Genomic DNA, 15626 nt, shown 5'->3' with positions numbered 1-15626 from the left:
TTATCTTGTAACTATTTTTACTTTGTTTTTTGTAATCTTTTTGTATATACTAAGTTCTGCACTGTTCTATGTTTTTCTGGAATATTAAATTATTATTTAATAAGCTTGACTTCTGCTGTACTAAACTAACACTCATAGCCTAGAAGAGACTGAAGTGTAACCGTGTATAAGTTCATGCCTAGTTGTATGTTTGAGCAACACCACCGTATGAAATTGTAATTGCATTGTGTGTGGGGGCGTTTGTCATACGTTGGCCTAAGCGCGCAGCTGACCCAACGTACGAACAACGCCAGTGCGAGTAGCGACAGCAGAGTGGCTAACAGTATCGTTCGGAACGACTGTTAGTGGGTCTTTGCTTCACGACAGTGTAAGATTGCAACTGTGTGGGTGTGTGGGTGCGTGGCGTTCCCGTATTTGGCCTAAGCGCAAAGCTGACCCAAATCCGAAAACGCGGAGTGCGCGCTGAGGACTCGACAGCAGAGTGGAAGTGTCTAGCGAACCACTAGTGGTGGCAGTGAGAGGTGTTCTGAGGGGTTCCAGCCTTGTTTTAGCTTGACTAATGCTGCTTCCCCTCTCAGTCTGGTCAAACCCGCAGTCGGGAACCGTATACGCAGGCGTGCCGCGGGCCGGTTCCTGACAAGGAGCACTGACAGGTGAAAATTGCTCTGGTCCGTTAGGGTAAAAACCCTTGGGGGTGAACTGGTTAATTAAAATAATTGTTTTTTTACAGATATTTAAACAAAAGTTGGTTATAATTTATAAAAATGACAGATCTCTCAGACTTTCAAATTTTGGTGCTCGTCTGGCAGGCGCTACTGCAACAGAAACTGCCCGAATGCTTGGCATTTTAAGAGGTACTGTCTCAAAAGTAATGACTGCCTTTGAAAGAGAAGGAAAAAAGTCCTCAGCAAAGCACAGCTGTGGCCGAAAGTCAAAGTTGCCTGAGAGAGACCGTTGGACTCTAAATCAAATTGTTAGAAAATCTCGCAAGACCACGGCTTCTAAAATCACTGCTACAAAAACTGTTCGTCGAGAGCTGCACAAATCTGGATTCCACGGAAGAACTGCAATTAGAAAACCTCTGCTCTCAAAGACAAATGTTTCAAAGCGTTTAGAGTGGTGTAGAAACCACCAGAATTGGTCCCTCGAGCAGTGAAAAAATTTGATTTTCTCTGATGAATCATCGTTTACTTTATTTTCGACCTCCAGCCGAGTGTACGTTTGGAGGCAGCCGAAAGAAGCATTTCATCCAGACTGCCTTCTCCCAACTGTAAAACATGGCGGGGGTTCTGTGATGATCTGGGGTGCTATTTCTTGGAAATCCGCTGCGCCAATGATTTCCTTTCGTGGAAGAATTAACAGCCGAGACTATTTAGGAATTTTGGGTGACCAAGTTCATCCTATGGTTCAAGAACTGTTTCCGGATGGGAATGCCATCTTTCAAGATGATAATGCCCAAATCTATACAGCTAGAATTGTTAAAGAATGGCATGAGGAACATTCTAATGAAGTTGAGCATCTCATCTGGCCACCACAAACCCCAAACTTCAACATTATTGAGCATTTATGGTCGTTTTTAGATATTCTAGTAAGTAGTCGATTTCTGCCGCCATTGTCTCTAAAAGAACTGGAGCGTGTTTTAACTAAAGAATGGGCTAAAATTCCTTTGGAAACAATTCGCAATTTGTATTAATCAAAACCTTGGAGAATTGAGGCTGTAATTGCCGCAAAAGGTGGACCTACACCATATTCAAATATATTTTGTTGATTTTCAAGGTGTTTACATTATTTTGTCCAACCTCTGTATATTCCTCATTTTGGTGTCATGTGATGATTTTATTACTGAATAATTAAATGGAATCTGAAGTGAAAATAAAGTTTTGATACAATAATTTGTATGTGTAGTACAGCTAAGAAATAAACATTAGCAGCACAGATATGAGTCTAAAATTATTTCCAGTACAGGACGAGTTAAGAAACTTAACTGTTATCTATAGAAAAGAGCTACTCTGAGCTCTCCGATTATTTTTTTACTGTATAAAAATCACTAAAATCAAAACGTGGACAGTGCAATACATATGTTATGTAAGTAGAGCAAGTATTTATCTACTTATATATGTGGGTTTTTTTCTGAGATAGTATGGGTGACAGCTCCCCTTTAAGGTTTTGCTGCAGAGCTAATGAACCTTTGAACTTTATTGCACTGTATCAAAGTTTAAAACACAGAGTATAGTTTGTAAACTGCAAATATTAGAGAATGATGCATTGTTATAGAAAAAAAAGCTATATAACTAAAAATAAAAATATGAGACACTTTTCTATGCTACTCATGTTCTATGAATTATCCGTACCACACATACAATTCATTATGTCATACATCATTTTTTTTCCACTCTGTAACAACATTTTCATCCTTATTTTTTTTTATCCTATGAGTTCCTATAGCTGTTCTAATCTGGTCTGTCTTACTGCAGCCTTTCCTAGTTGCACAGTGGCTGTGTTATCTCTGTTATATGATCTAATCTTCTCTCCTCTGTCGGGTCTGTCGGGCTAAGGCAGTCAGGCTGGAATGTGCTGTGCTGCTTGTGATTGCATAGAAGCTATACACACCCTCTCCAGGCCCCTTGCACACGCTGTATGACTCACACACTGAGCTACTCTCAGCCTATCACTTTCTATATCTTTTGTTTGTAAACACTGCATAAAAATGGCAATTACAAGCCAGGATTGCAGCAGGGAGTGGAAAAAACAGCACAGAGGGGCCCAGGAGAACATAATGAATAGAATGGTATGCTTTTTATTGTAAGAACTTTACAGTACAGATTCTCTTTAAGGGCATAGCTTATCCATAAGGTGAAAACAACCACTAGATTCTTTGGATAAAAGGCAAGTATACTAAAAAGCTTTAACAAGAAAATAAGAGCAGATCAACTATTTATCATATGAGTATGTGAAGCATGATACAAGTTGAGACAAAAAATTCACATGTACATAAATATTTGCAGATAACCTGTGCACAGTACAGTATATCGCTGGCTGAGCAAAGAAAAAGGACATTACATGACTGAGTACTGACCGTATTTGTGATGAGACCTTCTTTATTTGTATCTATCCAAGTAGCTATCCAAGGGAGAAAACTCAATGACTGTTGAATCATCCCACATTATAAAATACTGTATGTATAGAATATCAAAACTGTTTTAGCAGCAGTATTTTTTATTTCTACAGTGTTTCGTCAAAAGGCAGAAGAGAAAAAAATATATGACACTGGCCTTTATCAAGGTGAGATTGTGATCTTTCTTCTCCATTTCTAGGGAAGTACTAACAAACAGAAATTGCAGATTGTACTGAAAAAAAAAAGAAATGTTGTTCTAGAAGCCTTATCTCATAATTAACAATGCAAAATGTAATATGGCAAAATATATATATATAAATATATATATATATAGATAGATAGATAGATAGATAGATAGTCAGACAGACAGAGAAAATTTGGTTTTGCTCATATTTTGTGAAAAGGGAATGTTTCATTTAAAAATGATTTTAAGAAGGTAGATTGCTAAATACTAATTTTAAGACTACAAAACGCTGTTAACATTTTACCTTCTGGTTGGTATCATGTTAAGGGGTTAGGTAGGTGGTGCATAATTTGTAATATTGTATTGTATCATTTATATGAGACAATACAACATTAAATCTACCCTTCAAGCTTTTGAAAAGAAAATCAAACTGTGACATTCTAAAAATAAAATCATTATCAGGAGAAGGGGGCTAGATACAATTGTCTCATCAGTTTGTTTTCACCATGAGTTTCCTTTAAGTGATGTTTACAAATTGTTATAGCTGTTCTAAAAGAACAAAACTAACCAAAGGAAAGCGGGAGTGAGAAGCATTTCCAAATTTGTTTCATTTAATGGGAACCTTAAGTGACATATGACATGATGCTATACAGACATGTGTATGTACAGTGGCGAGCAAACAAATACCTATGCTGTGATCTTTCTTTTCCTTCCCTGTCTGAGAGTTAATATTCAGCTATGCATTTCTCAGTTTTTCTCCAGTCAGGACTCAGGTGGACTATCGCATCCCTCACTGATTAGGAATTACAGCCATAAACACTTTCCTGGCAGAGAACTGGGATTAAGTGAGCAGGGTAGAGATTAAAAAGCCAATATTTGAGCCCTGTGAGACACATGACAGACTGTCATTGAGCTGAGAAAAAAATAATAAATCCAGGGGGGCGGTTTTAGAAAAAAATTACAATAACATAAAACTGTGGGATTTCTAAAAGTAATTTCTAGGAGTAAAAGGTTAGAAACAAATGTCTATCTCATCATCAGTTTATTTTCACTTAAGATTCACTTTAAAGTGATCTTGAAAGAAAAAAGGTGCCCCTTGGGTTACTTACCTCGGGAGGGAGAAGGCTCTGGATCCTTCCCCCATTTTCCTCAGCAGATGTGATCCAGGGCTGGCACTCCCTAAAAACCCACTGCATGCAGTTGCACTAGCGGCTTTCCACTCAAGCTCCGGTGGAAATAGCCAATCTCAATCGGGTCTGCTGTACTGCGTAGGCGTGGGCAGTCAGTGCCTGTGTAGTTGAGCGGACCTGATCGGGTTTGGCTATTTCCGCCGCAGGCCGAGCAGAATGCAGCTACTGCGCCTCTGCAGGCAGTCCAATGTAAATATTTTTGTGGCTACTTTTTCGCTCGCACCAGCACTTGATCGGACTGGCTGAGGAGAATGGGGGAAGCCTCTTTAGGATCCAGAGGCTTCCACCTCCTGAGGTTTTGTTTTTTTTAAGTCACAGGTGTACTTTAAGGACATACGTTCTGTGATATTCACCTGCAAAAGTTTTTAAAAAGTACTTGAGGTTAAAATAGATAGAGCCTGTAATGGCAGACTCTGCCTGCATTAAATCATTATGGGGGAGTCACAGGGATAAATACTTACCTGTCCTGATGTCTTTGGGTCAGAGAAGACGCTCTGCCCTCCTCCTTGGCAGTGCGGTGGTGACCATGTTTCTGAAGACTGCCAAAGGTCTTTAGAAACCTCTCCCTGCATGGCTGCAGCCCGTCCCCAGCTCGGCAGCGACCAATCAAGCAATGGCTACAGAGTTGGGGGCAGGTTGCGGCCATGCAGGTGGACGGGGCCAGAGCCTTGACAGCGACTTTGAAAAAAAATCACCAGGTATCACCTGTCTAAAGAGAAGACATCAGGAAAGGTGGGTGTTTTACCCACGACCCTCCCAATACTCCATTATTCAGACAGAACCTGCCATTACAGGCTCCATCTATTTGGCTTTAGTTATTCTTTAAACTAATTTCTTGTATATGGTAAATACTCTTGAATGCTATAACCTGTTTGCTTCTCTCTTGCACTATTACTGCATAGTTCATATTGTGAAATAAATGTTCATGGACGTTAGAATAAACTTCTAGCCCTTCTAGCTGTTGGCATGTACCTCCAGAGCTTTCTTGACATCTGCATTTCATATAAGACTTGCTCATCATTAATTAGACTTTAAATCCATGGCTACAATGGTGGCTCACTACAGAAAGGCCATGGAAAAAATAAATGTCACTTGAAATCTCAAATGAGAAGTTTTACAAAATTATGAAGGTCTGAGACAGAAAAAGCTTTGCTTAAAAATTATTTTAATGGTTGATAACATCAAGCTTCTTGTCAGTATGTCAAGCCAGTTTTCGCAAGGTCCTTGTGGTGTAAGGTAAGATACTTCATAATGACAGAATACTTCATACTTCATTTTGCCTCATTTGTGACGAGCAATGGTGGGTGTAAAGAACCATGCAGGGATACTTTTACTTTAGCAAAATAAGAACTGTAAATAATGTAGAAATACATAGGTCTATATAGTATATTCTAAGCCTATACTTTCTAAGTGTGTGCATGCGTGCGTGCAAGTGTGTGTGTGTTTATAGTTATCTTGCATCTACCGCTAATAATTAATGTAGCCTTTATTACTAATTCACTATACATTTTCATAAATTATCCTACGTAATAAAACCATAAATTTCCCTGCGTCATACTCCTGTCCATGTGCCCTGAGTGTTTTGACTACTCTGCATGTTTAGCTGTTGGGACAGGAGGAGGACGGGGCCAGGGGGTGGGCAGGTGCCAGTGCATGCAACGGGCACGCGCATGCCTGTGGCGGTTGTGCGGCGGGTGCACGCTCGCACATGCTGACATTCGGCAGTGGCGGTGGTGAGAGAGACCTAGAGCCCGTTTTTAAACTGGCTTAGATCTACTAGTTACACATAAATTATATTCAGGTCACAGACTGCCTGAAAATGAAGGCAAGCATGACCAGGCATTATGTTAAGAACTGTTATTATCCCCATTCCCCAATCATTTTCACTTTATTAGGATTGCATTGCTATTTCAGCAGCGCCACTAGGTATACAAGTTCATATTGCAGTTATTGCAGTGTTATTGGACAGAATAGCTGAGTATGCAAGCATGGAATTCTGCTGCAGAAACAATACCAGCCCACATGGTTCTAGACAACAAGGGGCTAGCTCAGGCATGGGAAAACTTGGCCCTCCAGCTGTTAAGGAACGACAAGTCCCACAATGCATTTGCCTTTATGAGTCATGACTGTGGCTGTAAGACTCTTGCAATGCATTGTGGGATTTGTAGTTCCTTAACAGCTGGAGGGCCAAGTTTGCCCATGCCTGGGCTAGCTGAAAGAAATGCAGGGAATCCTTTCCCTTTCTAAAGTACTATTATCTGATGTCAAAGACAGGTGGCATATCTACACTTCTGGTGCTAAGAAAGAGGTGGTGGTAAGCCCAGGTGAGTGACTGTTTTGCTTTGCAGATTGGGTGTCATGAAGTCTATAAGCAAGTTTTACAGAAAACTCTGGAATATCACAAAGTTTGGGATAGCGCAAACAACTTAAGTTATGACTTGAAACAAATTACCCAAGAGTATAACTTGACCAATGGGTCTAGTCAAGTATAACTTGAGTTATGACAACATAGAATTTAAAATATTTTTAACCTCCTCAGGACTAGGTGGTTCTGGCCTCTTAAGGATCTGTGATTGCTGTGACTTGCTCACAGTATTCACAGGGTCAGGCGCCAATGAAATTGGTACCAAAACAGAATACGGAGCTCTCACTATGACAGCAAAGCGAGCGGGCTGCAGCATCACTGCATTGCAAGAGCGAAGGGAACATTGGCAGTGCACAGCGGGGAATAGTTGGAATCTATTCCCTGACAGGGATAAGTGGCCACAAACAGGGCATAGTTTTTAACTAGCTATGCCCAGAAAAGGTTAAGGTGCTGGTTTGTTTATACAGTTAGCCATTTGTGGAAAAAGGTAAGTACTAGTAAAAAAAATAATAAGATACCCCTCTACTCATTCCACCTGAGGGGCAAATATCTAGGAGCCCTTTATCGAACGGAGGGTTCTAGATATCACCATTAGACGTCATGGGTCTTAAGGCCATATTAGTGGGAGAAGTTATCCAACCATCCGCTGGGCACTGTAAGTGTTGATAAGCCCCTTTGCAAGGTGGGTAGGATTTACAACCCCTCAATGTTATGAACCATATGGGCTGGTATTGCTCAGATGGTTGAGCCTTTGCTCACATAAGCAAATTGTTAACTTACCCAAACGGGACAAATTAAATCATTTTCCCTAAGCTGACCTAATTTTTTTACAAAAAAGAGCACCTCCCACATATACTGTAACTGAATCATGAGAAAAGAACAATGAGAACTTGTAAGTGATTATGTTCTCATCTGTGATGGTGAGTTGAACTGTGTGAATATACAGTAACATTAACTGATCTATTGCTAACCTTTAATGCCTATTACACTAACTGGAGAAGAGTGGAGAACCTAAATGATCCAGCAACTCTGGCCTGGATTTACTACACGCTGTCTGCTATTAAGTGGCAAAACTTTACAAGTCTGTCTTTAGTCATGGTAGACCACAGTAAATATTGCTTAGGCTAGAACAATAAAATAGTAACCGTGTGGTCGCAATAGCATGTGCACACCAGCAGTGAAAATGTTTTGTATCAAATCAAAGCAGTAGATGGTGATGCTTCATGTAGTGACAGAAGAAGGGGGTCTAATCTTTATTATTTCACCTTTATATATTTTCCCCTTTATAGTAGAATCTGTGGCTCTCTAACTCTGATGCAGTGTGGTTTTCTAGTCGCGGCTTACTGTAGTCCCCAGCCGTTCGCTGCTCCGAGAGAAAGTAATTTCAGCTGTCGTGTGACAGTCATGCTCCCTTCTATCGGTCAGGAGCTGTTTTCACTGTCTCCTGGTCTCCTGATCACTGTGAGCCAATCACAGTGATCAGGAAGTAATACAATGAAAAAGAGGTTCAAGTCCTTAAAGAGACACTGAAGCGAAAAAAAATTATGATATAATGCTTGTATGTGTAGTACAGTTAAGAAATAAAACATTAGGAGCAGAGACATAAATCTAATATTGTTTCCAGTACAAGAAGAGCTAAGAAACTCCAGTTGTTATCTATGCAAAAGAGCCATTGAGCTCCACGACTTTGAAAGTCACAGAGAGCTTTGTCTTCTGAAGCTTGTTATCGCAAGTGTCTGGCACTCTATTGTTTTTTTTCTGTAGAAAACAGTTCAAAATTTCACTAGCCTGTTCTGTAAAATCATTTAAAAGTAGTAGTGTGTAAACTGCAATTATTAGAGAATGGTGCAATGTTATAAAAAAAAACGATATAACTAAAAATAAAATATGAGAATATTTTCTTTGCTACTAATGTTCTAGTAATTACCCATACTACACAACCAATTCATTAAATCATATTTTTTTATTTTGCTTCAGTGTCTCTTTAAGGAACCAGGGAATGTCGGCATGCAATGTGTTAAAGTAAAGAAACTAGCAGAGAACAAACAAACTCCATCTTTTGAGTAGTAAGAAAGAACTGCCTTGACACTTTAAATACCCTTTAAAAAATTACATTTTAACATGATTTGTTTTGTGATGCTGTCCATTTGCCTCCATTTTACTATCACGTTACATCTGTTTTGCATGGCAAGAGATTGCAGCACATCTCATTGCACCAACCTTTTTATGGTTTACAGTAAAATTCCAGTGAACAGTAAGGTCAGGTTAAGAAATCTTATTTGACTTTAACTCAGTTCTTTATTTTGATCTCAAGACGACAAGCACAGAACATTGTATTTTGTCAGATGTTATCTAATTTTGTGTTTGAGGTACGTTTGACCCATAACCTGCTTGTGGGGTCTGTCTTGAAGAGACATATCTGCTGCAGTGTGCTACAAGGTCATGACCCTGCCTAACACATCAAACTGCCAAGGGATAATTATACATAGATGCAACTGATGGAAGAATTCTTGGAAAAGCTTAGAGGTGATGCAAAATCAAAGAAGTCATTGGCAATCAATATCTTCAACCTCGTTTATAATGAACACCATACCACAAAAAATCTATATTTTCATCTATTATTACTGTTGGTGATATTGCTGCTACTGCTCTACAGAGAGACAACTGAAGAAGACATCATTAATTGCTATCACTGATTTTGATCACAGAATTGTATTGTGTTTTCCATTGCTTACAGTCATGTGAAAAACACATGTTTTGCCCCTCTTTAAATTGTAAGGTTTTACCGACCGGGTTATAAATGTATTAGAATTATTTAACTCTAACCTTAGGAGTGAAAGAACACAAAACCAATTTCATTTTTAATTATTTATTTGAAAAAATTGATGAAGCCATGTGTCAAAAACAAAGTACACGCATGATTAAAGAGAGTTTGAAGCGTAAATTAAAAAAAGATACTCAACTAAGAAAGGGAAGGCTCTGGGACCTATAGAGCCTTCCCGTTCCTCCTACAGTCCCCTGCATTCCAGCGCTGGATACCCCGTTCACCTGTTGTGTCGGAGACCGTTCATTTCTTAAACTGCGGGAGGCTTTAGGCAATCTTCTGGGGAACCTGAGTGCTCCCGAAGACAGACGCTCCAACTGCGCATGTGCAAGTGTGTGAGAATGCGTGCTCGTGCATGAGCAGTATGGAGTGGCCATCTTTGGGAGCACTCGGGCTCCTGAAGATTGCTGAAAACTCTCACAGCGGCAGAAGGGAGCAGTCTCTGACGCATTGATTTTTTTTAAATTTACACTTTAGACTTGCTTAAAACATTTAATGGCAATAACAGAAGTAATTGTTTTCTGGATAACGTTATCAGACTCATACCTCACTGCGGAGGACTTTTGGCTTACTCTTCTTTATGGCATTGTTTTATTTCATTGAGGTTTGTAGGCATTCCTTCGCAAAAAGCTCTCTTAAAGTGGTTATACAGTGAAAACTACAGTATCTGACTGGTTTTTAAGGTACTGGAAGAGTTAAAACTCAAGCTTTTTACCTCTTTTATCTGCTAATTGATACTTTTGGTGTATCGGCTAGCATTATCAGATTTTTGGGGAAGCATAAACCAGGTAGAAAACTTCCTGCTGCATTCAGGGATAAGCACAGCAGATGACTTTTTCTCCTTTATTTGCTAGCTATTTACTTAATTACTTAATTTTCTTAATCAAGATCAAGATGGCGCCTGCTGGGGTAGCCATGGCCATGGGGCTCCAGTCCACATCTTTCTTTTTCACCCCTTTTCCCCCTGGACCAACGGCTAAAAACTGCCTGGGGTAGTCTCCCTCCACCTCTGCCACACCATCGGGCAGATGGGAGACACTTCGGCTGACGGGGCTCTGGCAAAACGGCACTTGCCCTGAAATCCGTCTCACCACGTGGTCAGCTCAGCTGACGACCTCTGCTGGCTGCTTCACTGCTGCTGCCTGGGGACTCTTCACCACCGCTGCCTGGAACACAGCCTGTATATGCATCTGCTCTGGATGAATCTGTGATGATTTCCATTTGACCCTGGAGGGGGGGTACTGTGATGATTTGCTCAGCTGCCTGTGCAGGCAGGCAGTTTTTTGACCATTGTGTAGGTTTGCATGCTGCAGGACTCTGGAAAGAAGAGCTTCTGTCAGTTTTGCAGCTTGTGCTTGCTGAGGAATTTGCATACGTTGTCATGCAAATTGCCTGGCCACATTCATTGGAGGCGTGTACTATAAGTACTATGTGTGTCCCACAATGCTTGGCTGTTCATAAGGATTTCGTCCTATGTAACACTCCTGGTGGGGTGTCAGCCTTACTCTCTGTTTGAAGATCAGCTTAGAGTAATTCCTGAATCTGCGCTAGGCAGGTTTTCCCTAGTGCAGTTAGGATTGTTTATCTGTTTGTTTGTTTGTTCTGTTTCCATTTTCCTGTCCCAACGGTGGTCGACAGGAAATGGTTCTGATCTCTGTTCTTGGAGTATAGCTGGTGCAGCGGTTGCTACCAGCTATCTCTTCTGATCTGTCTCTTTGGATCGCGCTAGCCACTTTTCGCTAGCGCTGTGGATCCTTCTGTTCTGTCTCCTGGGATCGCGCTAGCCACTTTTCGCTAGCGCTGTGGATCCTTCTGTTCTGTCTCCTGGGATCGCGCTACCCACTTTCCGCTAGTGCTGTGGATCCTATCTCTTGCTTGTCCCTGTTTTCGTGTGTCTGTCTTGTCTGCTACGCTTGCTGGAGGCTCGGTGAGGTAACCGTTAAGCAAGCGCTCGCGTCCTCTGTTTCATGTTTGTCTGTTAATGGTTAGTTAGGCATGCTTGTCTCTATTGTGCTTATCACGTGGAGACCGCGCATAACCGCGTGCACTGTTGCGAATGAGTGCGGTGTTCGCGGTTAGCTAGCGTTTTTTTATTTTCTGCATCTCCTCATTGTATGATTTGCTGTGCCTTTGCTAACCTCGTATTCTGTTCTGATCTGCCTTGTGTCACGTCTGGCGATCGCACCTCTCGCGATCGCGTTCCTGTTTCATATCTGCTGTTGTGTGTGCACTGTCGCGGGGTGGCGACTAGGTTGGTGCACACACATACAACCTGTCCCTTTGCTCGTCTCATTCGCAATCGCCTCTCTTGCGATTGCGTTCTGCGCTTCGTACAATTCCTGTGTGGCATTTGTGGAGGTACAGAGGATTGGTTCCTCTGCACTCCCCAGCGCCATCTCCCAACAGGAATTTTCCCTCTACGGGTGCGTAGCACCTTTTGCTAGGTGCCTGCAAATATACGCTTGTGGAAGATTTCTGCCGTGTCAGCGCACGCGTTGTGCGCTGATCACGGAGAAAGTTCCACAATCGTTACAGTATGAACAGCCCAACCCAAAACCCCAGTGTAGACGGAAATTCCGATTTGTACGATTTTGTCGAGTTTGGGTCCTGTGTCTTTAAGAGCTTTAAAAGGCTAAATTCAGAGACCAAGGCGGAATTTCTTTCTGAATGTGTGAGGTTTTGCCTGAATCCCACCTTTCAGATTTCTGATCCGTCCACATCGGCTCTTCTGTTTGCCTATGTGCTCTTAAAAAACGATTTGTTCACCTGGGCATATGATGTGCTAAAAAACAATTCTTGGAATGATAATCTGTATCAGTTTCTTGTAGTGATATTCTCTCACTGGTTTAAACTGCCTGGCTTACCACCTGTTCTGATTGAGTGTGTAGCTGCTGATAAGTCAGCTGATCTTTCCCTTCCATGCAAAACTTTTCAGTATGACAATCAGTTCAATGTGTCTGTTGCCACTTCAGGTTTTAAACAGCAGACATGCAAAGTTGCAAAAAAGGGAAAAACTAAAAAGTGCAAGCATCTGAATAAAACACTCCCTAATGATGTGTATAATGATGTTGCTCAATCTCCAGGTTTTTTGTCCCAATCCAAAGCTTATGTGGATCCTGCTATAGGTAGGATCGCACACTATATTAAAGCAGTTAAAAAATCTGTTCTTGTTCCTGAACTCCACCCATATGGCGATTATCTGGATACTGGCCTGTTTGAACCCCCATTTGCTTCCTGGGATGTTGGGGCCTTGCTGGAGCAATTCGATTTTGATTAGAAAGCCTTTTGCGATTTTTACATCGCAAAAAGCGAAAATGTCTTGAATGCTTGTCTCGATTCAATGTACCTTCTGATTGATTCCGATGAATGTGACAAGGATGATGTGGATCTGGTGATTTATGTGTGGCAGACGATTTTGGATGAGTTGCGCACACACCAACCAATTGATTCCAATAAAGAGACATCGTTGTCGGATGTTTGTTCCTGTCTTTCTGGGGTAAAGCATGAGAGTCTTGACTTTGTGCAATCTGAAATGAATGAGTATGCTGCTGTGGTTGATTCCTGTGCGAATCCTGAAGGATTCTCTCCTGACAGTGTGCAGTTTGAATCTGTGCGATCTGATGCCTGTTTCTCGGATGTTCCTGCAGATTGTGATCGGCATGAGTCTGCCAGTTTCCTCAAGGATGTGTGGGATCCTTTGTCATTTAGAAACAGATCTTTGAGATCTTCCATCTGTGACCCTGCTATGGGAAAAGTTTCTCGACTGTACAGCGTCAAAAGTAAAATTAATGTGCCTAATAAAGTTTATCCTGTTGATGTCGCTATTTCTTCTGCAAATGAGTCTCTGTCTCACCCTGTTCTCACCTGTAAGGGCCCGTTGCCTGGGGACAGTTGCTCCAGCGTTTTGGTCCTAGATGCCTTGCAGTCTGCTCCGCAGATCGCGGAGGTTTGCGCTATGGAAGCGTCAGTTTCACAACCTAAAGTGATTTTTGATTCGCAGGTTTTGCGTCCTGGCTCCTCAGATTTTACATTGTTGGCCGAATCTAAGAGTGAGACAGCGCTTCGGTTTTGAGAATCTGACTCTGAAACATTGTTGCTGGGTCCAGAGAGAGTTTCTCTGAGCCTGCCCTGTACCATGAATAACAATATGATGTCCAATCACGCTGACATTTGTGAGTCCCTTTCTTGCTCTGAGGGAAGTGCTGATTCTGCACCCTGTACTCTGGATGAGTCAATGTGGCCTTGCTTAGAATCCCATGCAGTGTCCCTAGAGGCTCGTCTGGGTATTGCCACTATACTCACCTGTTTTTCTGCAGTTTTGGAGTTGCAAGCTAGTTTGACTGCTACGCAGAATTCTGGGTGCAGCGAGATTAAAGTTAGGGAGTCAGTGTGTGGTTCAGTGAATATTCCTGTACATTCCGCTCATGATGATGAAATTCAGTCTCAGTTTATGGTGGAACCTTCCCTGGGACATCTGCCCTGTTCACAAAATAAAGTTCCAGTTTTGCCCTGTAACATGGATAGTACAGAATCCTTCTTAGAAAACTTGAAAAAGGATGTTCCTGAGGTCTTGTTTGATGTTCTGGAGGTCTCCGAGTTCCTCCTAAAGGGTGCAGAACTTGTAGGAGATGTCTCCTGCCCCCCAAGTCCTTCTGAGGTGTTGCCCTCTTCCGTAGGCATTGCTGCCTTGCTGGCTACCTTTTCAGCTCTGGTGGAGCTTCAGTCATGTGTAGTCAATGATGATATTGCAGTCACAGAAATTTCCGAATTTGAATCCGAGTCTTCTTTTGAAAGTCCAGTGCTTGAGACCATTGCTCGTGATGATTTTCTGCCCGGTCCTGGTTTTGGTTTCCTCGTGTCGGACTCTGAGGTTGGCAGTTCCCCAACATGTCCTGAGGTTTCTCCTGTGCTGGTGTACCCCAATGTACTCTGTGACCCAGAAAGCCCTCGGGCTTGATTCACAAAGCGGTGATAACCCAGTTATCACGCCTAAAAGACTTTAGGCGTGATGACCTTTTCACCGCTTTTTCCTGCTCTTCGCGCGAAGTGAGCGCGCGCGCAAAGTCCCATAGGGTTTAATGGGAGCTTCGCGCGAAGCGTCGGGTGCTGCGCGCGCACTTACGCGCGTACGCGCGGCAACTTCGCGCGAGTTTCTTCTTATCATGCCTAAAGTGAGTTTAGGCGTGATAAGGGCCTTTTCACCAGCGTGCAAACACTTTGCACCGCTTGGTGAATCAAGCCCCAAGTGTGCCTCGGTTACCAGCATACTCAGATGCTTCCTCGGTGGAGACATGTTCTGATTTAGCCTGCCTGCTTGCATGCCCAGAAGTGGTCCCTGAAAGTCTTGATCTTGATGGGTGTCCTTGTAATTCTGAGTCTGGAATTGTCATTGGTTCCATAGGGGTTCTTGATAGTTCTCCATGTGAGCCTGGTGATTGTTCTGCCCTCTTGGGATCTCTGTGGAGCTTCAAAAGGTTCTGGGAGATTCCGGGAGAAATTTTGCTTGGTACCCTGGATAAGATCAATGGTGGCTTTTGTGTTGTAAGGGACACTTCAAACAGGTTTTGTGGCAGATTTGGTATTTTCGGACGCTCCTTGGAAGGTGGTGGGTATTGTCTGGAGGGTTTCGGTGGCTTCTTCTCTGGTATCCACAGTCCTGATGGGTGTTACGCTGAGACTTGTAGTGCTGATGGGCATGTTTCGGTGGCTTCTGTTTCCGATGAGGTCGGTTTCGGGTGGACTGACTCTGGAATTGGACTTTGTCGGGCTGTCCCGACCTTCATGAGTCTTCAGTTTGAGTCTGTTGCTAATAGCACTTTTGAGGGTCGTCTGGAATTCGACCCTGGAGGGGGGGGGGGTACTGTGATGATTTGCTCAGCTGCCTGTGCAGGCAGGCAGCTTTTTGACCATTGTGTAGGTTTGCATGCTGCAGGACTCTGGAAAGAAGA

At 42.3% G+C, this 15626-nt stretch overlaps 1 protein-coding gene across 1 annotated transcript in view; it reads left to right on the top strand.

Annotated features, from left to right (window-relative positions):
* BANK1 (B cell scaffold protein with ankyrin repeats 1) overlaps positions 1–15626 on the top strand; it is a 69036-nt gene that overhangs the window by 24561 nt on the left and 28849 nt on the right. The window contains exon 2 of the mRNA XM_068231616.1: positions 3229–3282. Coding sequence (XP_068087717.1) covers positions 3229–3282 — 54 coding nt within the window. The remainder of the gene's footprint in view (positions 1–3228; positions 3283–15626) is intronic.

The sequence above is a fragment of the Hyperolius riggenbachi genome, chromosome 1 (genome assembly GCF_040937935.1).
Source record: "Hyperolius riggenbachi isolate aHypRig1 chromosome 1, aHypRig1.pri, whole genome shotgun sequence".
Lineage (NCBI taxonomy): Eukaryota > Metazoa > Chordata > Amphibia > Anura > Hyperoliidae > Hyperolius > Hyperolius riggenbachi.
This window is presented reverse-complemented; position numbering and strand designations above follow the sequence as displayed.